Source organism: Bos taurus, chromosome 2 (assembly GCF_002263795.3).
Source record: "Bos taurus isolate L1 Dominette 01449 registration number 42190680 breed Hereford chromosome 2, ARS-UCD2.0, whole genome shotgun sequence".
NCBI classification, from domain to species: domain Eukaryota; kingdom Metazoa; phylum Chordata; class Mammalia; order Artiodactyla; family Bovidae; genus Bos; species Bos taurus.
In genome coordinates, this window is record NC_037329.1 from 88,414,294 (window position 1) to 88,440,170 (window position 25,877).

General features: G+C 39.3%; 1 protein-coding gene across 4 annotated transcripts in view; it reads right to left on the minus strand.

Annotated features, from left to right (window-relative positions):
- Nucleotides 1-25,877, minus strand: part of FTCDNL1 (formiminotransferase cyclodeaminase N-terminal like) — an 88,797-nt gene that overhangs the window by 21,598 nt on the left and 41,322 nt on the right. For 2 of the 4 annotated variants that reach the window (XM_024981237.2, XM_024981228.2), the window contains exons 3-5: nucleotides 18,937-19,063; nucleotides 16,165-16,260; nucleotides 14,485-14,637 (exon numbers count right to left, since the gene is read on the minus strand). In XM_024981237.2, the coding sequence (XP_024837005.1) occupies nucleotides 14,485-14,637; nucleotides 16,165-16,260; nucleotides 18,937-19,051 (364 nt within the window). In that variant the 5' untranslated portion in view covers nucleotides 19,052-19,063. The other 2 variants (NM_001435402.1, XM_024981226.2) reach the window with 2 other exon arrangements.

A 25,877-nucleotide genomic window follows, 5' to 3' on the forward strand; every position in this document is an offset into this window, starting at 1 on the left:
AGTCTTCCCATCCCCCATCCACAATCTGTCTCCTTTTTATCACCTCTCAGGGGATGCCCATTTCCAGGCACCCATGCCCACCACTTCAAATCTCCTTCTGAAAGTATACAAACAATAAATGCTGGAGAGGGTGTGGAGAAAAGGGAACCCTCTTAAACTGTTGGTGGGAATGCAAACTAGTACAGCCACTATGGAGAACAGTGTGGAGATTCCTTAAAAAACTGGAAATAGAACTGCCGTACAACCCAGCAATCCCACTGCTGGGCAGACACAGCAAGGAAACCAGAATTGAAGGAGACATGTGTAACTCAGTGTTCACTGCAGCACTGTTTACAATAGCTGGGCCATCCATGGCAACCTAGATGTCCATCAGCAGATGAATGGATAAGGAAGTTGTGCTACATATACACAATGGAGTATTACTCAGCTATAAAAAAGAATGCACTTGATGCATTTGATGCACATATAAAATGCATCTGATGCATATAATGCATATATATGGAATTTAGAAAGATAGTATATGCAAGACAGCAAAAGAGACACAGATATAAAGAACAGACTTTGGGCTCTGTGGGAGAAGGCAAGACGGATAATTTGAGAGAATAGCATCAAAACATGTATATCACCATATGTAAAACAGACGACAAGTGCAAAGCACGGCACTCAAAGCCAGTGCTCTGGGACAACCCAGAGGGATGGGGTGGGGAGGGAGGTGGGAGGAGGGTTCAGGATAGGGGGACATATGTACACCCGTGGTTGATTCATGTCGACGTATGGCAAAAACCACCACAATATTGTAAAGTAATTAGCCTCCAATTAAAATAAATTAATTAAAAAATAATAAAATATCTCTAACAAGTAAAAATAAATATTTCATAGACTCAGTAAAAATAATATTTTATCTACCATCAATAACATGTGTCAGAACTCTGTGCTGTTTAAACTCAATGAAGTGTACCATGTGTGGGATAATAAATAAATAAATAAATAAATCTCCTTTTGAAGGAAAATGCTTCTTGCTCACTACTGATGTTTATTTCCACATGTAGAGAGTACTGCTGGTCTTACTGGCTGTTATGAATTAAACTGTGCCCCTGTCAAATTCATCTGTAGAAGTCATAGCCCCCAGGATATGAGAATGTGACCTTATTTGGAAGTAGGGTCATTGACATATAATTAGTTAACATGATGTCACATATTGGATTAGAGCAGGGCCCTAATCCAACATGACTGGTGTCCTCATAAAAAAGGGACATTTGTACACAGACAATATACAAGAAGGATGCCATGTGAACACGAAGAGAGCCATCCACAAGCCAAAATGGAACAAATCCTTCCTTCCCTCCCAGGGCTCAGAAGCAACCAGCCCTGACGATACCCTGAGCTTGGACTTCTAGCCCCCAGAACTGTGAGATGATAAATTCCTGGAGTTTATATCACCTAGTCTGTGGCACTTTTGTTACTACAGCCTTTAGGAAATTACAACACTTGGCCTTGCTCCCTCCCAACATCCATTCCCTGATGCAGAGTTTGGGAGAGAAGTGGGGTGTGCAGAGGCCTGCTCCTCCCTCCTCTCTTCCTTCTTCGGAGGTAGCTGTCAGCAGGAAACGCCCATTCCACTGCATCTCCTCCTTGCCATCAGCTTGCCAGGGTCAGGCCTGAGCTGTCTAGTGCTGCCTCTAACTGGTTGGATGTCTGATTCTCCAGGTGGGTAAGCTGAGCAGTCACATTAGTTTTTATCAGTAATAAAGTTAGTATTTCCACTTCTCATCTGCCTTTCTCTACAGTTGAATTGATTCAAGATTTGGGAAAGGAAGACAAGTACTATTTGTAATGCTCTCCTCCCAAAGCCCAACCCCAGTCCTCATCTTCCTGGGAGCAAACAGTGAGGTGGCCTTCCTTCTTTCTCGACTGTATTGCTATGGAATACACTTTGTAACCTGCTTTCACAAGTCCTATCCTTTTGGTTGTCAAAACTTCACACACGAGTTAATGTTTTCCAATTTCTCCATCTCTTCTTTTTTTTTAAATTTTCTTTCTCAAGCCTTTATCAAAAGGCTTGTATCAAAAGGCCTGTATCAAAACCTTTTGTATATACATATATATATATAAATACTATATATATTATCTATATTTTAAAATACTAATTTTTGCCTCACTAAAAAATTTATGATACTCTGGTTCAAGATGGCAGAGTAGAAGGACATGTGCTCATCTCCTCCTGCAAGAGCACCAAAACTGCAACTAGCTGTTGAACAACCATCAAGAGAAGGATGCTGGAACCCACTATAAAAAGACCCCCAGTCCAAAGACAAAGAAGAAACCACAGCAAGACGACAGGAAGGGCACAGTCACAATAAAATCAAATCCCATACCCACCAGGTGGGTGGCTCACAAACCGGAGAACAATAATCCCAAAGAAGTTCTCCCATTGTTGTGAAGATTCTGAACCTCACGTCAGGCTTCCCAGCCTAGGGATCTGATAAAGAGACTGCGGGTCACCAAGGAATCTGACTTTGAAGGCCAGTGGGATTTGATTATAGGACTTCCACAGGACTGGAGGAAACAGAGACTCCAGTCTTAGAGGGCACAAACAAAATCTTGTGCACACCACGACCCAGAGGAAAGGAGAAGTGACCCCACAGGAGACTAAACCAAAACCACCTGCTACTGTTGGAGGGTCTCCTATGGAGGTGGGGGTCAGCAGGGGCTCACCTCAGCGACAGGGACACTGGCAGCAGCAATACTGGAAGGTACTCTTTGGTGTAAGTCCTCTTGGAGGTCACCATTAACCCTACCATACAGCCCACAGACCCCAGAGCTGGGTCACCTGAGACCAAACACTCAACAAGGTGGGAGTGCAACCCCACCCATCAGTAGATAATTGGATTAAAGTTTTACTGAGCAAGGCCCTGCCCACCAGGGCAAGACCCAGTTTTTCCCACTGCCAGTCCCTCCCATCAGGAAGCTTACATAAGCCTCTTAGCCACCTCCACCAGAGGGTAGACAGAAGAAGCAAGAAGAACTGCAATCCCACAGCTAGAACAAAAACCACATTACAGAAAGTTAATCAGGGTGAAAAAGCAGAAAGTTATGTCCCAGATGAAGGGATAAGATAAAATCCCAGAAAAACAACTAAATAAAGTAGATACAGGCACCTTCCAGAAAAAGAATTCAGAATAATGATAGTGAAGAGGATCCAGGATCTCAGGAGAACAATGGAGAAGATGCAAGAAATGTTTACTAAAGACCTAGAAGAACCAAAGAACAAACAAACAGAGATGAATAATACACTATAGTAGGAATCCACAGTAGAATAACTGAGGCAGAAGCATGGATAAATGACCTGGAAGACAGAATGGTGGAAATTACTACTACAGAACAGAATATAGAAAAAAGAATGGAAAAAAATGAAGACAGCCTAAGAGACCTCTGGGACAACATTAAATACATCAACATTCACATTAGAGAGGTCCAAGAAGCAGAAGAGAAACAGAAAGGACCAGAGAAAATATTTGAAGAGATAATAGCTGAAAATTTACCTAACATGGGAAAGGAAATAGTCAACTAAGTCCAGGAAGCACAGAGTCTCAGGAAGGATAAACCCAAGGAAGAACACCGAAACACATAGCAATTAAACTGATAAAAATTAAAGACAAAGATAAAATATTAAAAGCAACAAGGCAAAAATGACAAAAAATTTGCAAGGAAACGCCCATCAGGTTATCAGCTGATTTCTCAACAGAAACTCTATAAGCCAGAAGGGAATGGCAAGATATATTTAAAGTGATGAAAGCCAAGAAACTACAACCAAAAATACTCTACCTGGCAAGGCTCTCCTTCAGATTTGATGGAGATATCAAAAGCTGTCCAGACAAGCAAAAGAAAATTCAGTGCCACCAAAACAGCTTTAAATCAAATACTAAAGGAACTTGTCTAGGCAGGAAACATAAGAGAAGGAAAAGACCTACAAAAAATAAACTCAAAACAATTAAGAAAATGGTAACAGGATAAGACATCTCAATAATTACTTTAAATGTAAATGGACTAAATGCACCAACCAAAAGACATAGACTGGCTTGGTGGATGAAAATGTGCTTGTATGTACTTTCACTTATCACATCATTCAGCTTGACCCCCCAAACTGTATGTAATTATTTTATATTGTTAGGTTAATCATGTTTCCATTATGGCCTGCAATTGTAATTATCTTTTTTTGTCCTGCTGTTGACTGTAAAAACTGATTAACATCTTTATGTAATAGTGATTACATAACTATTACTCACTTAATACCACTGTATCATGATGGTCAACAGAAAAATAATAGAATTCTATATCACCAAAACTATCATTTAATAGAAAAACCTGTGATCACTTTTTAACATCCAGATGAAAATCAGAGTTATCTTGGAATTATTTGAAAAATACAAAGGCCCAGATACTGCTTTTTTCCTCCAAACTCCAGATATATTTCTAATGAGTACTCATGTTTAAAAACAACTGGACCATATGATGATCTTTTACTTTTTTGTTTCACTTTTTCTATTTTATATTCAGTGCTCCGGTTTCATTTAGTTTATGTTTTCCAATTTCTCCATCTCTCCTTTATTTTTCTGATGTTTTTTCCAAGCTTTTATCAAGCGTAGTAGAAAAGCTTTTGTATTATATATATACACACACATATATATATATATAAATTTTATGAATAATATGTATATCTTTGAAAACTTATGAATGTTTGCCTAACTAAAAAATTTATAACATTTGACTCACGTGTTTGACTTAGTGTGAAAAGAATGCTAGATTTCTAATGAAAAAAATAGATATGCAATAAGCAACAAAGATTTACTGTATAGCACAGGGAGCTATAATCAATACCTAATAATAACCTATAATGGAAAAAATCTGAAAAATAATATATATGCATAACTGAATCACTCTGCTGTGCACCTAAAACATTGTAAGTCAACTATCATTCAATGAAATGTATATATTAAGAAAAAAATTTTAAAATTAAATGGCTCCTAAAAATTCACACACAAACACTGATGGCTACTTCCTCACTCTCATTATAACAATTCTATAAAAAAAAAAATAATAATAACAATTCTATTTCCCTCAAGGTAGCAGATAACTTAGACTATCCAGGAAACTGTCATGTATAGACTATGAGGGTAAGAGAGGCACAACAATTTTTATCTTGAGACATTACCTGATGATATATTTTGGTTAATTAAAATTGGAATGTGAGGTATTCAATATATGCAATTTTGAATCACACAATAAATGAAAATCTAATAAATAATGCTATAATTATTATAAAAGCATTTCAGGATAGCCTATGTTGCCATCATTACTATTATCACATGCTCTGGGTCTCCTGAGAAGCACACCCTCACTTGCCAAGTGGAGACCAGGTGGATAGGCTGGTGGACACATGAGGGTGTACAGAGACTTGTGCTGATGCACTTAGTTTTACAGGCCCATCAATGCCACTAGCATCACTACATTATTTCTTCAGAATTTTTTATCCTAGTGACCTAGAAATCATTGCATATACTAGGAAGGACAGATGGAAAGGAATTCAGGAAAAGCATAGCTTTGGTTAGAGGTCTAGGCTCAAAAAAGTTAGCATCATATGAATCATTTGCTATAAATCCTCTGTTAGGTCAATATTGTCTAAAACAACATTAGCAATGACATAAATGTAATTTCTGGGTGCTATACACACAGACATACACACACACAAACACATACATATATATATATACTGAAAATCAGAAAACTTAGAACCTCTAAACTTTGAGATCCCAGACCTGCCTATGCTAGTAAAGGGTGAGTGTTAATATCTCCCACAGTGACCCATGACTAATCCTGAGTATTCTAGGAGACCCCTTCCCTAGGTGAAGTGGTGGTGGGGTAGGGGTCTCCCAGTTTTAAACTATAGACTTTTAGACTAGGGAAGAATTATGAGAAGTATAAAGTCAGGCAGCAAAGATTTCATGAACTCCACCCACTCATCCCAATTAGAAGATTCTTATAATACACATGTGTGCTGTGCTAAGTCACTTCAGATGTGTCTGACTCTGTGCAACACTATGGACTGTAGCCCACCAGGCTGCTCTGTCCATGGGATTCTCCAGGCAAGAATACTGGAGTGGGTTTCCATTTCCTTCTCCAGAGGATCTTCTCAACCCAGGCCTCGAACCCATGTCTCTTACGTCTCCTGCATTGGCAGGTGGGTTCTTTACCACTAGCACCAACTGGGAAGCATAACAATTATTTTATTAATTAAATAAAATAATAATACACTTATTCTTGTCAAAATTTTCAATAAAATCTATTCAGTACACACCAAGAGTGAAACAGGAAAGAAAGAAAAGCCAGTACAAGGGAGTGTTATTACACCAGTCATTGCTGTGAGCAACTGGGGCTTGGTCTTTCTGGAATGGGCCTTAGAATCATCCATCCACAGGCTCAGGCACCCCACTGGCCAAGGGATGCCCACGGAGTGTTTGTTAATGTACTTGGACTTCAGGTTGCTGCAGAGCCAAAGTGATAGAAAGAGAGCAGCTTTTGCAAGTTTGACTGTGTGTGTCGGTAACTGCCAGTCATGGGAGAATAACCTAGTTTATCCCAGTCCTCTCATTTGGCCTTCTTCTTCCTTATGAGTAGCTCTGTTTTACAGTGGTAGATATAATCTTGTTGCATTTATTAAGCCTGTAGCAATATGCATTTATGAACAACCTAATAACTCTTCTTTGTAGTTAAAGTATACTCAAGTTGCTGGAAATCAATTTGGATATTTTAAGAACTTTCCCAATGCATAATCCCTTTTTACCAGCTTTTTGTCTGATGGCAGTATCCTGTAAATCTCAAAGTAAATGCTATGTCCTTAAACTATGTTAACATATGCTTGTAAAATCAACCATTGTTTTTATGTTATGGCAATGAGGGTAGTGTTAATGGTAGAGAGAACAATATCAGAACTCAACATCTATACTGATTAATAGCAATGAAATCCAAGGCTGTTTTATGAGATGATCTCCATAGCAACTGGAGAATCAGAGTAGGAAATTCTTGAAGTAAAAAGTTGTTCCTGATTTGCCAGATCAGCCCATGTTTTGACAATCTGTAATAAGGTAATCGAAGGGTCTTAAGACTACCACACAAGTGTTGATGTCGTGTGAATCTGTCATGGCACATGTTCTCCAAGACATAAAAACACTTGAAACATCACCTAACAAGCCTGATAAATCTAATCAAATTCATTAATGGTCATATATTTTAAGGTAAATTAAAAAAAAAACCAATCATGTAAGTGCTAAATCTTTATTTATGTAACTTATTTAACTAGCATTTTATCTTTCCAATCTTCTAAATAATGTCAATTCACAAAGCATTATATAAACATCATTTCATTTGATTAATGACATAGCACAAAAAGCAAGTTTCCATATGATTTACAGTACTCATAGCTATGGTCTAGACTTTCAAAGCAGAATATTATGAAATCACAGGTTAGTTAAGCCCACTTTCACTGGCAAATCATTGGGGGGATTTGTCTGAGCACCTCCTGCTCTGACCCCACCCCTCCATCTTCATTTAGTCCTTCTTAGCAGCAGCAGGAAGGTTTGAGTGTGAGTGAGAAACAAGGTCACATTTCAGAGACACTGTCTCTGGCACGTGAAACACTGAGCAAGGAACAAGTGGAAAATACACACGCAGCAAATGGCCCACAGTAATCAGTCTATAAAAGAATAATTGAAGTCTAGAAATTGAGACTAAATACCTTTGATTATGAGGTAGAAGTCAGAAAAAAGAACAATGTTCCTGTAAATTTATCTTTGGTTCCAATTAGGTGAATTCATTGCACTCTTGAAGGATCTAAGATAATCAAAATCACCAAGAGGAATCAGAGAAGTAGGGACTTAGTAAAGACGAAAGTGTAGATCCATCCCTATGTTTACATTCACTTCTTCCAAAAATCCCAGAAAAAAAGATGTCAAAGAGATCTATTTGCAAAGCATTGATTCCCTCAAACAAACAGAAATGGAAAAGGAAGCGATGGGACTGAAACTTGGAGAACGGATATAAGACGAGCAGAAGACCCTGGACAGCAGAGAAGCGGCCTGACTTACAGCACAGGCACCTGGAAATGGTCACGACTGGTGACCTCATTCTGGGATAGAAGCTAAAGCCACAGCTCCAAACAGGGAGACTGGTGGAAAGTCTGTTTAAGCAGCAGTTAGATCCCACCCCCTCCACATGGATGGGGACCTGGCAGAAGACATAAGAGGTAAACACTATGTGTGTCTGGACTAGGGGATACAGCTGAGGGCAGTGGGGATTCAGGAAAAGAGGGGAATGAAGGGAACATTTGCATACTAACTGCTGAGACTCTTCTAGTCTCTTCTGCAACTCAGTTCCTAAATCATGGACAGCTGAATACTCCAGGCTGAAGACTGGTGGATCTTCTTTAGGAAACCAGAAAAACCCAAGAAGAAAGACCCCAAAGATACTGAAATAGTAGAAGTTCTCCAAAGAAACAACCCGGCCACAAACCTCACTTACATCCTCAGATTATCCACTCAGTCTTTCAGTGTCCACTCTTGGAGTAAGCAGCCAACCAATGATCATCTGACATCTGAGGAAGGTTTTAAAACAAAACAGGAGAAAGCAACCTGGGGGTGTAAGTGGAGGTAGGGAGGTGGGAACAGACAACATGCAGAAAGAAGAAACTGTCAAAACTTATACATTGCTACTATATTCATGAGATGTGACCAGGATGTTATTTAGAAAAGTGAACACTCAGAGAGTAAATAAAAGCACGTGGAAACTAATACAGAAGAAATGAAAAACTTATTGAAGGCTTTCGATATAAAGTAGAGGACATTTGCAAGTAATTATTGTAAAAATACAAAGTGATTTAAAAAAAAGAGAGAGAAAGTAAGTGTAGAGAACCAGTACAGAGTTTCAGTAACCAAATAATGGGGCTTCCAGAAAGAACTGAGAAAACAGAAGTCATCAGTGGAATAACGCAAGAGAATTTCCAGCAATGAAGGATGAGTTTCAAGGACTCAAAGGACCTACTGTGTGTCCAGCATAATGGATGAAAACAGATGCATGTAAAGGCACATCAGAGAAATTTGAGAACACTAGAAACAAAGTGAAGATCTTACAAGCTTCCAGAGAAGGGACAGATCATATACAAAGATCAGGAATCATAATGGCTTCAGAAGTCTCAACAGCAACATGGAAATAAGAATCGATACAATGTCTTCAAAATAAAGTAAAATCATTTCTAACATATAATTCTATACCTAGGCAAACTAAAAATTAAGTATGAAGGTAAAATAATGGCATTTTCAGACATGTTAGTTCTCAAAAATTTATTCTCCTCCTCCCCCCTCATTTTTTATAAAGCCAGAAGAGGATACATTCCACTAAAACAAGGGCATAAAATAAAGCGGGGGTGGGGAGGGAGAGAAGATGTGGGATTCAGGAACCAGGATATCCAAAATGCAGAAAGATGAAGGGAAAACCTAGGAAAATAGTAATAGGAAATGCTATGATGACAGTTATCCTCAACAAATTTAGAGTAACTGGTTCTAATCAGATCAAAAAGTTCTAAAAGATAGTTGTTTAAGAAGACAAAATTTATGGAACAGTCAATACATGATGTGTTTTATCTGAATGCAGGGATAAATGTTATTATTGACAGAGTCTGGTGTTAAATCAGTGGTAAGTATATAAACAACTTGAGTAAACAAACAATCAAAAAGATAACAATCAATTCTAGCAAAAAGAAAAGGTTTTACAGAAAGACTTCCCCGGTGGCTCAGATGGTAAAGCGTCTGCCTACAACGCGGGAGACCTGGGTTTGATCCCTGGGTTGGGAAGATCTCCTGGAGAAGGAAATGGCAACCCACTCCAGTATTCTTGCCTAGAAAATCCCATGGACGGAGGAACCTGGTAGGCTACAGTCCATGGGGTCGCAAAGAGTTGGACACGACTGAGCGACATTTACTTACTTACTTACTTAAAATAATAAAAGTCTAAATGCTTCATTGTGAATAATGTTTATATAGTGATAATAACGTGACCACTAAATACTGATCCAAAAAATGTAAGTGTGTGTGTGTCTGTGTGTCTGCACGCACACTGGACGTGAGGGATGTGAAAGGAAGCTAAATTCTCATCTTCTACAGTGAGAAGTCAATAGACAATGCCTAACCAGTCCATTCTAAAGGAGATCAGTCCTGGGTGTTCTTTGGAAGGACTGATGCTAAAGCTGAAACTCCAATACTTTGGCCACCTCATGCGAAGAGTTGACTCATTGGAAAAAACTCTGATGCTGGGAAGGATTGGGGGCAGGAGGAGAAGGGGACAACAGAGGATGAGATGGCTGGATGGCATCACCGACTCGATGGACATGAGTTTGGGTGAACTCCGGGAGTCGGTGATGGACAGGAAGGCCTGGTGTGCTGCGATTCATGGGGTCACAGAGAGTCGGACACAACTGAGTGACTAAACTGAACTGAACTGAACTGAAAATTAAAAAAAAAAAAAAGTACCAAAATAGGATTTGAATCCTAAATAATAAGATAAAAGAATTGAAAGACCTGGCTCAGGGGAGAAGGAAATAGAAGGATGTGCATAGTGAGGGGGAAAGGGAAGTTATGTAGGTCTTCAGAGTTTGGGGAACAAACTATGTACATTTGACTTTTAACCATGTTTACGCCAAGGGAACATTTCAGGCAAAGATGGGCTTGATAAAGGACACAAATGTTACGGACCTAAAAGAAGCAGAAGATATTAAGAAGAGGTGGCAAGAATACACAGAAGAACTGTACAAAAAAGATCTTCACGACCCAGATAATCATGATGGTGTAATCACTCATCTAGAGCCAGACATCCTGGAATGTGAAGTCAAGTGGCCCTTAGAAAGCATCACTATGAACAAAGCTAGTGGAGGTGATGGAATTCCAGTTGAACTATTTCAAATCCTGAAAGATGATGCTGTGAAAGTGCTGCACTCAATATGTCAGCAAATTTGGAAAACAGCAGTGGCCACAAGACTGGAAAAGGTCAGTTTTCATTTCAATCCCAAAGAAAGGCAATGCCAAAGAATGCTCAGACTACTGCACAATTGCACTCATCTCACACACTACTAAAGTAATGCTCAAAATTCTCCAAGCCAGGCTTCAGCAGTATGTGAACCGTGAACTTCCTGATGTTCAAGCTGGTTTTAGAAAAGGCAGAGGAACCAGAGATCAAATTGCCAACATCTGCTGGATCATCGAAAAAGCACTAGGATGACCCAGAGGGATGGTATGGGGAGAGAGGTGGGAGAGGGGCTCAGCATTGGGAACACGTGTACACCCGTGGCAGATTCATGTTGATGTATGGCAAGACCAATACAATATTGTAAAGTAATTAGCCTCTAATTAAAATAAATAAATTTAAATTAAAAAAAAAAAAAGCTAGAGAGTTCCAGAAAAACATCTATTTCTGCTTTACTGACTATGCCAAAGTTTTTGACTGTGTGGATCACAATAAACTGTGGAAAATTCTGAAAGAGATGGGCATACCAGATCATCTGACCTGCCTGTTGAGAAACCTGTACGCAGGTCAGGAAGCAACAGTTAGAACTGGACATGGAACAACAGACTGGTTCCCAAAAGGAAAAGGAGTACGTCAAGGCTGTATATTGTCACCCTGCTTATTTAACTTATATGCAGAGTACATCATGAGAAACGCTAGGCTAGAGGAAGCACAAGCTGGAATCAAGATTGCCAGAAGAAATATCAATAATCTCATATATGCAGATGACACCACCCTTATGGCAGAAAGTGAAGAAGAACTAAAGAGCCTCTTGATGAAAGTGAAAGAGGAGAGTGAAAAAGTTGGCTTAAAATTCAACATTCAGAAAACAAAGATCATGGCATCCGGTTGCATCACTTCATGGAAAATAGATGGGGAAACAGTGGAAACAGTGGCTGACTTTATTTTGGGGGGCTCCAAAATCACTGCAGATGGTGATTGCAACCATGAAATTAAAAGATGCTTACTCCTTGGAAGCAAAGTTATGACCAACCTAGACAGCATATTAAAAAGCAGACACATTACTTTGTCCACAAAGGTCTAGTTAAGGCTATGGTTTTTCCAGTGGTCATGTATGGATGTGAGAGTTGGACTATAAAGAAAGCTGAGCATCTAAGAATTGATGTTTTTGAACTGTGGTGTCCCTTGGACTGCAAGGAGATCTAACCAGTCCATCCTAAAGGAGATCAGTCCTAGATGTTCATTGGTAGGACTGATGTTGAAGCTGAAACTCAAATACTTTGGCCACCTGATGCGAAGAGCCGACTCATTTGAAAAGACCCTGATGCTGGGAAAGATTGAGGGCAGGAGGGCAAGGGGACAACAGAGGATGAAATGGTTGGATGGCATCACCGACTCAAAGGACATGGGTTTGGGTGGACTCCAGGAGTTGGTGATGGACAGGGAGGCCTGGCGTGCTGCAGTTCATGGGGTCGCAAAGAGTTGGACATGACTGAGCAACTGAACTGAACTGCGAGGTGGAAGTTCTTAAACTAAAATTATATGCAAAGATATGTGTTTGTGTAGCTATGTATGTATACACAAATATACATCATAAAAAACTGCAAGTGACTCTAACATTATTTATAAGTTCCCTGAATACCAAGTTTGGACGCTACTTTAAGAACCCCTTCCTTAAGGAATAATCAAGCTTCCAACTGTTTTCAAAATGTTTGAAATATATCATTCAGAATTTTTGCACATAAAGCATACGTGAATCAGACATATTGACTATGTTCTTCATCACTGGAATGTTCTCCACTGCCCTTCTTCCCAAAGAAAGTTAGTTAAATTATTATTTTAATGTAGTTTCCATGAGAAGCAGTTACCCTAGTAGAAAACATCCTGTCACTGTTCTGAGAACAGTGAGATCCTAGAATATGAACACTTCTTCCTCATAAGAATGCTTGAGCATGCTGTTACCAAAAAAAGTTTAAAAACTTAAAAAAAATGGATGATATTAAATGAACAGCTGTGTAGAAAGGAGAATGTAAAAATAAAAACTGCATGTTGGAGCATCAAAATAGTAACCATGTACAGTATATGACTGTTTTTAATCAGATGAAGATTGAAGCTATTACATTTCAAATTGAATGTTATAAATTAGTTCAAGAAAGCAGCTGAGCTCACATTTAATTAGAAATGTCCATGTTTAAATCATGAGGTACAGTAGCTGCCAATGAAGTAAAAGGGCAAAGGAAGGGAGAAGTACTCTGTCCAGACCCTCCTGTTGTCAACTGTCTCCTACGCTGGCCGAGAATCTGGGGTGGACCAGTCCTGATGTAATGAAGAACTTCATGTACTAGCTAATTTGAGATTTAATATAACCGAACATAATTGTTTTGAAGACAATTAAAATCACTATTCTGGTCTGAACAATTCTGAACTCTTCATTTTCGTGTGAAATGTATTTTTCCCCGTGCTGAATTTTAACTCTTTCTTAGAGGAAAAGTAAACCAAATTTTGGGCCAAGATTTCCCCAGAGAAATAATCCACAGATTGTCAGGTCATGTTAAAAATGCAGCACAAGCAGTGAGGTACACCTTTGGAAACAAGCCTCCTTTCCTATTTCTAGGGCTTGACGCAGCTCAGCTAGAGTCCAAATCTACATCCCAAATGTTACACACCTCCCTGTTACCTAAAAATGAGGCAATACCACAGAGGATTTCTGAGGTCATAGAGAGAAGTCTGCAATCATCCTACAGCGGACTTTCCCCCAAAGCTTATGGGCCTCTGAATCTCATAATTAACCAGCGAGACAGTCCAGGCAAAAGGTCTTTCTTTTCTCCCAATTTGCTTAATTCAAAAACACCTCAAGTGACATAGCTCAAATTTTCCAAATTAAACTTACCCCTGGGGCTGAAATCAAGCATGTGACAGTTCAGTTCTAAAGAAAATCTTATAGAGAGTTGTACACAAGGAAAAAAGAGAAGAAAAAAAAAAAAAAAATCAGAGGAAAAAGGGGTAGGAGTTAACATTTAAGTGGGTTTTCAACCTCATCATTACCCCTGCTCGAGAAAATAGAACACAGATGGGCGAAACACACCATCGTTCTGCCCTGAAGAGTCTAAGGAACTCATTAAAAACTAGTGTTGTTTCCTCTTGGTCTATCGTGGATTTGTAAGGGGACACAATGATCGAGTGGCTGCATCCCACAGCACTGAGTGTTCCACAGCGTCACGGGATAGAAAGTGGAAGGATGAGTCACAAAGACACTGTGTGTGCCACTGCAACCGATGAAAGCTTATTGTTGACACAAGTCTTCAAGGTCGATTTTTCCCAGGGAACGGAGGAGTGATTATATTGTCACAAGCTGTTCTGATTTGTAAAAATGGTTTCCATTAAGGAATAACCCACTTCCCCCAAATTTTCTCTTACTTCTGGCCACAGCTCCACACTCTTCCACTCCGACACCAGAGAGAGGGTAAATGGGAATCAGGTCCACTGCTCCTAGGCAAGGATGGATCCCCTCCTGAACCTCCATATCGATAGACTGGAAGGCTTCCAAGCAGGCAGCCAGAACAGAATTGCCTTAAAAATGTAAAATTAAAAAAAATAAGATCATTAAACTTTCAATTGCATCTAAGGAAGCAGCTATAATTATTACTGTCCTACCAGTTTGTGTTCCTTTCATAAAATGTACAGAAGATTGTTTTTTCATCCAAAACAAAGAAAAATGTAAGATCCAACATTTCCCCTCTCCCCACTCCCCAAGTGTTACAAAGTTTCACATTTCTTCCAACTCTTTACTTCCCAAAGTGGAAGAAGAAAGCAAAGTTTACTGGCCTTAAAAAAACTTTGTATCCTTTTTTACAATTGGTTACTTTTAATTTTTTCAACTTTATCAAATTAATCTGATAAAATTCTTTGTTATCTTCAGAATATTTTATGAGTTTATATTAAAATAGACAAACATAGCATAGCATCACCAATTCAATGAACATGAACTTGGGCAAACTCTGGGAGATAGTGAGAGTCAGGCCTGGTGTGCTACAGCTCATGCCAAGAGTTGGACATGACTTAGTGACTGAACAACAAAGACAAAAATATGTTTTTAAAAGTATACCATAAGTATTTTAGTTTTGCTCTTATAATTAGATTGTCATTAAATTTTGTGTGTGTTTAGTCGTTTTAGTCTTGTCCAACTCTTTGCAACGCCATGGACTGTAGCCTGCCAGACTCTTCTGTCCATGGAATTATCTTGGCATGAATGTTGGAGTGGGTTACCATTTCCTTCTCCAGGTTTATTAATTATTCTATCTAAATACATATAGACACCTCAGAGTGTTATTACTCTTGAGTTTTCATTAGCAGTGCAGTATGACCATTTTGGTCATTTGCTGATAATCATCCATCAGCTCTTTGCTTTCCAAACAAACGTACCTTTTGAGAAAAGACAATCTGCTAAGCTGAAACCAAGTTTATCTGAAAATAATTTAAATTCTTTACCAAGCAATGCTAAGGATGATACAGATTTTTGTTTAATCAAGTATGATCCTTCAAATTCAAGCTGTCCCACTAAACCTTACAGCAGGACACATGAAACCCATTTCATTTCACCCAATGGACCATCTCAAGATTTCAGGCTCCTGACTCAAAACACAACTGCTTAGCATGTTTCATTTCAAGTCAGCTTATCAGTGAAAGCAAATTCAACACTACGACTTCACAGGTTAAAATCTGAAGATATTTTACAAACTCTTTGACTTGTTCTTTTTAAGTAAAATAAAGGTTAAAAGTTATCTTTATATACATATGAAAAAAAAATCTGAAGATATTTTTCTTAACCACAAAAAATATGTGATCATCTTCAGGGAAAGAATGTTATTAAATACTGGACCCCAAGATTCATTTTAATGAAGAGGAAGTAGGAAATGCATATCTCAAAGATGTACCTGTTCAGAAAAACGAAGGAATGCAGTTTTGAGGTAGACTTCTTATGTATGGAAAAGAGTATTCAGATTAACACAGGAAATCAAAGATTAAGGAGCATTTGGGTTTACTGGAAGCCGACCCTTCACCAAAAGACATACATAGAAAAAGAAACTGAAATCTTACCTAACTCATCAATAGAAGCTGCTATTGTAATGACTGATCTGTTGTACTCTGGATCAGAAAATACATTGAGCACTGATACTTCAGGATGTCTCTGTCCTATATAAAAGACAACACATAAATGCAAGAATTTTTTTTCTCTGGTGAAACCTTAATACTTTATTTTTCTTGATACAACAAAATTTAGCTTAACAGAAAAATTTGGGGTAAGGGGTGACCTCTGAAGTGACACTGACTAGTCAGGAAATTCATAGACAGTAATGTCCATGTCCTTCATTGTCTTCCTTTACAATCGGATGGCTCAGCTCAGATACTAGGCTTCGGTGTCTATCAGAGACCTTCTCTTGCACTTGCTTCTGAATTTGTCAAAGTTCTCTTAACTCAGTCCAAGATGATAGTCTCTTTTATTACCAAATCGTATCACACTAAATTCTGTTCCCTTTCAATCTCATCTTCTATGCCTTGTCAATTTTTCCTTCCAAACCCAGAGATCAAACCGGATCAAAAAATAACATCTGGAAAAACTAGGATAGGCCAATTAGTGCCTAGAGCAGAGGTTCCTGGGATACATGCACCTGCCTATTAGAAACTGTTCTGACTCCAGCATCTCCTTTTCAAAGGCCACCAACAGCCTTCAGATGTTAACAACTTCCAGGCTTCAGCCACGTGTGACTCACTGAAACGTGTAACCTGGAGGAGAAAGCTGCCATACCCTTGTATGGTGACCACCCATAACCCCGTAGTTATTTTTGAAGTTTACAAGCCTTGCTCAAGCTCCTTAAAAGTTCCTCATACGCCTACAAAAGCAAATTCAAAGTGAAGGACAAAAGTTTTCAGGCGGTAATTAAGCCTTTCACTATGCCATTATACCTTTGTCGCTCTGTCCCCTGGCAGCTTAACAATTAATCTTTTCAAGGAGAGGGAAAATAAGTTACATACGGAACTACAGAGCTTAAAGCAGCCCTATGCTATTAATTTTAATAATGTGAAAAGATAAACTTATGTCACTCACTCATAACCAAATGAGCATCTACAGAGACCTACCCTGGTGTAGGTCTAAAATTTATAACTCAGTTTTCTTTACGTAAGACCTTTCAGACTATTTAAATGTTTTCACATTGCTTAATTGGAAAAAATATAGGTGATATAGTTTGATTCCACTCACTTAAAAATAAATGCCTTTAAAGTATCTGTAAAACAGCAGGTCATTTTCTTAACTAGTGCTACCTTCCCTGCATTTTTAAAACTATGAAAGACAGAGCAGGAACGAGATCATACAACCTCCTTTTTATGTGTTTTTTTCAACATACTTTAGCTTTTAGACGAAAAGAGATAATTTTATTTCTTTCATCTGAAATCTTCTTCTGAAAAGCTTTTATTCTCAGTTTCATATGATTCAATTGATTCAAATACTGAAAGAATGAAACACTCTCTCCTGCAATTTCTTAAGCATGCATATAGAAAAAAAAATTACTTCTGGCAGGAGGAGCTGTCAGTATGAATCTCAGCAGAAGTAAATTGTTTGGTATTTGTAATAGAGTATAATAGCTATAATTCCATTTGAGCTGCTGCCACTAATAAGCTGATAAAAACTGTGAGTTGAGACCCAGGTGTCCATCAGTGTGTGACTTCCACAAATGTCTCTGCCCAGTCACTTAATCACAGAATGTGTCTCTGCACATTCACCCAATCCCATTAGATGTACTATCTCACAATGTGGGGCCCAAGCTGGCTCTTCCCACAAAGAGAATGCAAAAGCACAGCTGCATGCTGGCTCCAGAGGAGTTTTCCTATCAGCAATTATCAGGAATTTTCACAGACATTCCTAGCCCCCCAAAGTTGCTAGATGGTAACTTAAATGTGCTCAGTGTTAGAAACAGGCCCAGGAAAAGCACCTCTCTCTCATGAAAAGCAATAACCAAATAAAAAATGACAACCAGAAATTAAAATAGACTGTTTCAGATGCTTCAGGGCTATGACCCTAATACTCACCTGTTGCCGAAAAAGCTGTTGATTTAATAACAAAGCTTTTGTATTTAAGTGATGGTAAACCTGTAAATACACTGTGTTTTGTGTAAGTGTGAAAGTAAAAACAAATAATATTTAGAACTATATGTCATCACATGAACATTTTAACAAAGGTTAAGAAAAGAGAGAAAGAGTAGCATCTCTAATAGTAAATACTGGTCCAGGGGTTAAAGGAGACTTGAGTTTCAGTCTTCTGAATCCGAATGGCTGAATGATCTTACACACATCACTTAAATGCCTAAGAGTCTTTATACGGAGAAAATGGAGTAGAAATATTAATGCTGTAATGACAGCCTGGGCTTTGCTGGCAGGAGTGCTTTTGAAAAGTACTTGGTATGTGACAAGTTTATTTTTTATTTAACCTGCTGAATAAAAAGCATAATGAATTATGCTTATTCTATTAATGATCATACACATGGCCCATGAGGAAAACATTAAACCTGTATGTAAATATATCCTCTTCAGGAGTCCTGTCAATATCCTGAACAATGTGCATTTCAGACACCCTCTCCAATGTGAAGAAATATGCTTGTGGATGGTATGCAGGCATTTGGAAGAGAGTGTATGTGTACATCTGAGTAAGTGATCTATCTCAGCATTCTGGAGCCAAGCTATGATAGCCCAAGAACGGGGAGAAAATTCAGGAAGAAAGGAGAAGTATGTACCATGGACACTGTCAGCAGAATAAAAAAATTATTCTTATTATCAAAACACTACATATTCACATCTATTGCCTGTTGTTCCTACCATTTCTTTCAAGAAGAGCAGCTTTCGCTATGTTCTCAACAATGCTCTTTTTTCTGGCTTCTGAAATGTTTAATAAACAGGCAGCCAAATGGAGCCCCACTCGACAAGAAGACATGGTGATTTTCTTCTAGAAAAGGAGAAAAATGAGTCCTCATTTTGGTTTCTACAGTTTATTCATATTTTCACATTCATTAAACATTTAAAAAGTCATAGCTGTTTGGAAACCAGGTAGCCATAACATGAATACTTTACTATTTCACTCATAGGTAACACATAAAGGATAATATCTCACATCGACTCAGCCAAAAAACCATGCACATGTGGTCATGCACATATGAACATGTGAAGACAGTAACACACTAGAAATATCCATCAAGTACTCAGTCTGAATTCTGTCACGGGAAACTTTTTCATTAAAGTATGTCACTCTCTTTTAAATATTGCCTTCTATAGTTTAATCCTGTTTTTGAGGAAGTATGATACTTTTGTTAAATAAGATTACTGAGGAAATACAGAAAAGAGAAACAAGACATTACTTAATATGCTGATTCTTACAAACACTATTCTGACAGAAAGAGTACCTCCACCAGCCATGCCATGGATAGTACATGAACAAATAAAGGAAATTCACTTGGAGGTTTTAAATGACAACTATTTGACTAAGTTCCTCTTGTACTTTGATCTCCATAGTCCCTAAACCAGTTTAAAATTTTTCACAGGACTTTGTACATTGAACTGAAAGCTGACATGGAGTACTCGGATATGTTACTCAATAATCAGCCAAAAATGTGACTGATTTCTTTGAAAATGGAATCATCATACAAGTTTTGGAGGTTGCTTTGACTTTCTTCAGTACCCCAGAATGGTATTCTCAACTAGTTATCTTTCCAAACTTCAAATGATATTATGAAATTAAGTTTAAATATTGCAAAACAAAAAATTCCCCTTTTTAAAGATCAGGTCATCGTATTTCTACCTCTTTTAAATATAGCTAAAAGTGAACGTGGCCCTCATGAACTCATTCAGTAAATTTTACTGTGGAACATTTTGTGACAGGTAAAGTTCTCCCTGTGAGGGATACTGCAGAGAATGGTGTACAACTCTGAGACACACATTAAGCTCATAAGTTAAAGCTAACATGCTGTGGTGTAATTAATAGTGTTCTCCGTGTATAAATCCAATGGCTTCTGTTCACTAGGACTGTTCGTTGGCCTGATCATTTTAACCTAAGAGGAGATAACAGGGCTTCACCATTAGTTCCAAGTTTTCACATTGTGACCATCATCTCACAATTGAAAATTCAGAAAAAATAGGGTCATTAGGATTCTGTAGACATTAATAACACTGTTGCAATAGAGCAGCTCAGACCTCTTCTCGTTTTTATGTAAACAAAAAATTGCTTTACACAAGGGGTGTGGGCGTCTTCTGGCTTTCATTTGTTTTCAGTGTTTATGTAGCTTAATTGTCTCATCAGGCACTTTCCCAACATAATTATGCTTTTTAACAAATGGTGTTTATGGCAACCCCTAACAGTGCAAAAGAAAGGATTAGTTTCATCCTCTCATTCCGCATTTTGATTCTCTGTGGACAGCTAAATTACACAAAGATGGTGTTAGAAAAATCTACCTTCATTGCAAAAGCTGAAATTAGCGGCAATATCAGGCTTTTGGCAAGCACTCAGGCTTATTAGTAAAAAGGGCAAGTTTTTCTCTTCTTCCTCCTCCTCCTCTAAGAATTTGACCCCGAGCAAGACCCCAAACACTTGTGGTTTGAGAGGATGATCTTATTCGCCCACCCCTTCGATCACCTTTGGGATTACTTCCGGCTAGAGACCCAAACCTGCCTCCCTCGGAGGAACTGGATGGACCTGTGCGGGGCAGAGCAGTCCCCAACGCTCTGCCACATCACCTGCGTCCGGCGCACGCACCACCGTTAGCACATTTAGGGCCGCAGAGGCTCGTCCAGGAGGCACAGCGCAGTGTGGGGCAGACGCCGCCACTAGCACTCCCTGTGCGGCTCCGTGCGGGTTCTAGCGTGGAGTGGCCCAGAGCCACGTGAGACGAAGGGTGGGCCGAAGGGTAAAACCTAGGGACTCGCTGTGGGCCCCCGGGGAAAACCAGCAAGGGGATCGTCCGCGGCAGGCGGGGCCGGGAGCCAGGGGCGGCCTGCGGCCGCGCCTCCGGCGGCCCGCCTCGAGCTTGCAGCCACCTCTGCCGCTCCGCGGTTTGCGCGGAACCCACCTGCGCGCGCGGATGGCGGCGGGGTAGGACGGCGCCGAGCCCCAGTCGCCGCGCGTGACCAGTGCGCCGTTTCCGCCGCCAGCCCCGCCTCCCGGGCGCGCTCCAGTCCCACAGCCCGCTGGCTGGGCTCTGAGCTTCCTTTCTGACTCTACCCGACCCGACAGCGTGCTGCGTCCGGGAGAGCTTAACCTTTCTTCTAGAAGTGACTTCCCACCCCGCCTGCTTTAACTTGGAACTCTCCACGGTTTTCTTGTAAATGAATGACTTTTTAAAAGGGAATTAGAATCTAATGATGAGGTCATTACTTATTGATCGTACACCAGCAGGGGGCTCTTTTCTCTATTTACACAGAAACACACGTTCCCGCCCCCCCCCCCCCCCCGCCTCCGCCTCGCCCGGCACACCCCCCCCCCCCCCCGATAAATTCCCTCCTGAGAAACACTGTCCGCGAGCGACTGTGCATATAATCTGGACCAGGACAAAAGCATATACCCGTTTAGTCAAAATTACGAGTAGGAACCAGGCATTAAGCATTTCCCTTTTTTCTGGGCCAGTGAACCTTGAGAATACATTTCTCTTAAAAAAAAAAAAAAAATCAGGACCTGCTTTTTTTCTTTTTAATGTAACAAGGATTAAATGTCACCATTTTGATCCAATTTTGTTCCTGAAGTGAAATAATCACTAAATAACTACTTGGGCGGAATACATTAATTTTTAAATCTATTTTTTATTTTCTAATTATACTTTTTAAACACAGATTTGAGGAAATTAACATTTATGTGGACATTTGGTTTCTAGCCTAATGTGGCATAAAAATAAGTAACATAATGAGTGTTAAAAAAAATCAGGTTCATGATGCTTCTCACATCATCATCATTGTACTTAGATGTCACAACAGTATTATGTGCGATTGTGTCAGATCCAGCCTTCTCCATCTCAGAGTGTTGGCAGGTAGGAGGGTTGTTGGCAAGAGGAGGGGTGTTAACCTCAGGATCCTGGATCCTTTCCAAGGCTGGTAATTACATTCTGCCAGCCAAAATTCATCCCATAATTTTAATTGGATAAATCCTTTCTGGCCTAAGCTACTGCTATGCCTGTCAAACTGTTGCCACATTTCACCCCAGAGGTGTCTGTGTTTTAGTTGCAAGAATCAGTCCCTTTGAGGTTGGTTTATCAGTTTAAATCCTCAAAGCGCCTTGGGACCCTAAGGAATTAAATATATATTTGAGGGTTTTTTTCCTATTGAATCTGCATAGAAAATGTATAAAATAGATTTATATGCATGTTAATGTCTGTTATCTAATGTCAGCAGATAATTTTGAGAGCTCTTTAACCAGATCAACATCCCTACCTTTCTCTTCTTTTCAGAAATTCTTATTGCCCATAGCTTTAACTTCCAGTTTCCAAAAAGCACCTAAGTATCCAAAGTTTCTTTCCATGGAGGACAATAGAAGTGAAGCCCTTATTTTTCACCTTTCCAACAATCCCATGAGATAATTTGCTGAAACAAAAGACAGAGTAGTAACATTACATCTAGTCTTCTAGTCTTCTAGTAACGTTACATCTAGTCTTCTGGAGGGATCTCCAGAGAAGACAGGGGCTTCATGTGTTATAGCTGTAGCATCTGCCAGGACTAAATCTTCCTCGCCATATCTCCTAATCCTCTTTGTGAGAATCACTCTTGCTTCCAGAACTGCTGGGGCATCAAGTAAGATAAGGCCTCTCTAAGCATCAACACAGAGGAGTTACTCAGTAAACCTTGTTCTTTTCTCCACTCTATTCATGTCAAACACAATGGAGAGAAAGCAGGGCCCAGGGTTCTTTTAGAAGGGGGGCAGCCTCTGCCCCTGCCTGAGGACTGTAAACATACCTTTTTGAAAAAGACAAGGAGACAGCAGCAAGGCTGATGAGAAGTTTAGCATTGACATTGAAAGTCTTTTGCTGTCTTCAGGAATGGAAAAGTACCCTCGGTGTTAGTTTATCACATATAATCCTGCCCTGTTTTAAAAGAGTGTACGTCACATTTACAATTACATATTATTAAACACCTCATTTTTGTTTAACTTCGCATGCTTCGGAGGGACATTTTCATACTTTTTGGGTGAATGTGTTACTTTGATTCCTCATTTCTCCTGCTGTAAATCCACATTCTGGGCATTAGTTGCTCATCGTGGATTCTGTCCAGAAACAAGTAAGTACTGGAAAGAGAGAACAGCTCAAAGTCCCAGTGTCACTTCCATCAATGACAACTGCCTCCGAACCCTCCCATAGCTTCCCTGTGAGACAAAAGGACACTTTTCTCATTTTCATTTTTGCAAGCAGAGAGAAAACAGTTCTTTTTCTTGGCCCATCAGAGTTGCGGTGGGTCAAAGCGGGAGGCTGCGTTCAGGCCGGGCTCCGCAGATCCACTTGAATCCAGAGCCCAGTGCTGCTAGAGTGGGGCTGGGACTAGGGTGAGTGAGGGAGCCATTCAGCTCAGGCGCAAAATACAAGTGGTGCCAAAAACTTCAGTAATGCAATACTTTAAGAAGTCAATACAAAACAATAATCGGTGCTGAACAAAATATCAAAATTTTAAGTAACGTCAGGAGCCTGTTTTGCACTTGTCGGCTCACTCACACTCACCTCACCCTGTGGTTGTATTCCCCTTCTTGCCAGCCCATTTCTGATTGTAGGGTTGAAAAGAAACTATGCCACTCTGCCTTGCCTACATCCTTTCTTCTGCCCCTGAAATGGGCAACAAAACCAAAAATATCAAGGGTAGAAATTTCCAGGCGAGCAGATACATATAATTTATAGTTTGTTCAAGAGTTTCATTATTCTTGCCTGGAGAATTCCATGGACAGAGGACCCTGACAGGCTATAGTCCAAGGGGTCGCAGGGGGTCAGACACGACTGAGCAACTCACATAACACACACACAAGAGTTTCATGTATAGGAGACTTGGCCAATTTGAAGACAAATCCTTATTAGGACAAGCAAAAGAATCAACTCTACTAACAATCCATTTCACTACCTACTTACCTGGTACATTTCAGAATATGATAATCAGAAAGCTTCCTATTGTGCTGTGGAATTTTGAAATAATGTTTTAAAGAACATTTTAATTAATACAATGAATAATTTTCTCTTTTCATATTCTAGCATTCATCTGTGTTCAGGGAAATGTGAGTAGAAAATTTCTCTTGGAAAGACAGACAGTCCAGCGGTTACAACTCTGAGCTTCCACAGCAGGGAGCACAGTTCGATTCTTGGGGTGGGTACTAAGATCCCAAGCAGCACAGAAAAAAAAGAGGAAAAAAGAAGTCTAATTCCTTGTGCAATTTTTCTAAGATTACACTTTCACCATATTTTTGCACTATGTCAGATTTCATTCTGCCTTCTCCCCTCCTCTGGGAACTTGAGAAGAATTTTGTTTCTTCTTTCATATAAATGTGGTTTGACAAATGAAGAATTAAAAAAGAGCGACTTTAGTTGTCATTCTGGGACAAGTTAAGGGCAGAAGCAGATTTACTTGTTTGGATTAAATTATTTGAATTTAATGTGATATTATGAAATATGTGTTCTATTAGTCATTTTCTAACTAGCAGATAGGCTTCAGTGCTGCCTTATTTAGCATGGGGAAACTGTGCTATTCATTTATTTTAAACAAAGAAAAGGAGCTTGATATCTGGAAAGAAGTTACAATAAACAAGAGAAATAATTCCATTGGCCTTACATTTTTACCTTTAATTATGGGAAATGGATCTCTGGCCATTTTTGTCTTAATGAAGGAGGAAAAAAAATACAGAGAAATTGCCAGAATTAACAAGTTTTCATCTTTATTAATATTTGGGAAATACTGTTCCCTTTACACAACATGGACTGGATTCTTCTTCTTTAGTTGACAGATCTCTTTGTCATGAAAGACCAGCAGACTACAATGTAAGCATAGTTATATTAGCTTAAGTTGGAATCCCTTGTTATGCATTCTATTCCTTCATAGCTGGAATATCTCCTGTAACTAGCCAAAAAAAAAGTAAGTCTATGATCTATTCATCCTTTAATTCATTCCTTTCCTTTCCTGCCTTCCACATGGTCATTTCTTTATGCATTCCTTCATTATGCAGCCTAGGTGTCAAATGGAAAAAAGTGTCTCCTAGAGCCTCTCTCCAAAGCTGTTGTTGTGTTTAAAAAAAAAAAAAAAAAAAAAACCAACCTATTGTTTATACTGCAGAGGAAGAGCAATCCCTAAATTGACTTTGAGTTTTTGCTGAAAATTTGTCTTAATTTATGAGACTAACATTAATTCATAAAATGTATCTTATTTTATCCACAAAAATGCTGAGAATGTTTAGAAACATTTCCTCTAAAAACATTTCCTCAAAAAACATGAATTTTTGATGCATTATGAGGTTTAATCGGTATCTACTTAAGAAATCCAACTAGTAGGTGATGACTGCCAACTTTATTAAGAAAACGACACACCTTGTGACAGCCAGTCCAGTGGTGTTGTCATGCTCTGTGCACTTGTAGGCACTTTTGTGTTATTGTTGTTTAATGTCTTAGGTACATGCAAGTGAATGCCAGCTCTTACTGATACCAACAAGATAACCTCTCGCGTGCACTGGAGTCTGAGCAGAAGCATCCTGTGATGTCTGCGGGCCCTAATTCCCATTTGTGTTCAGAGCCATCCCTTGCTCTGAAAAGGAGAGAACCAGT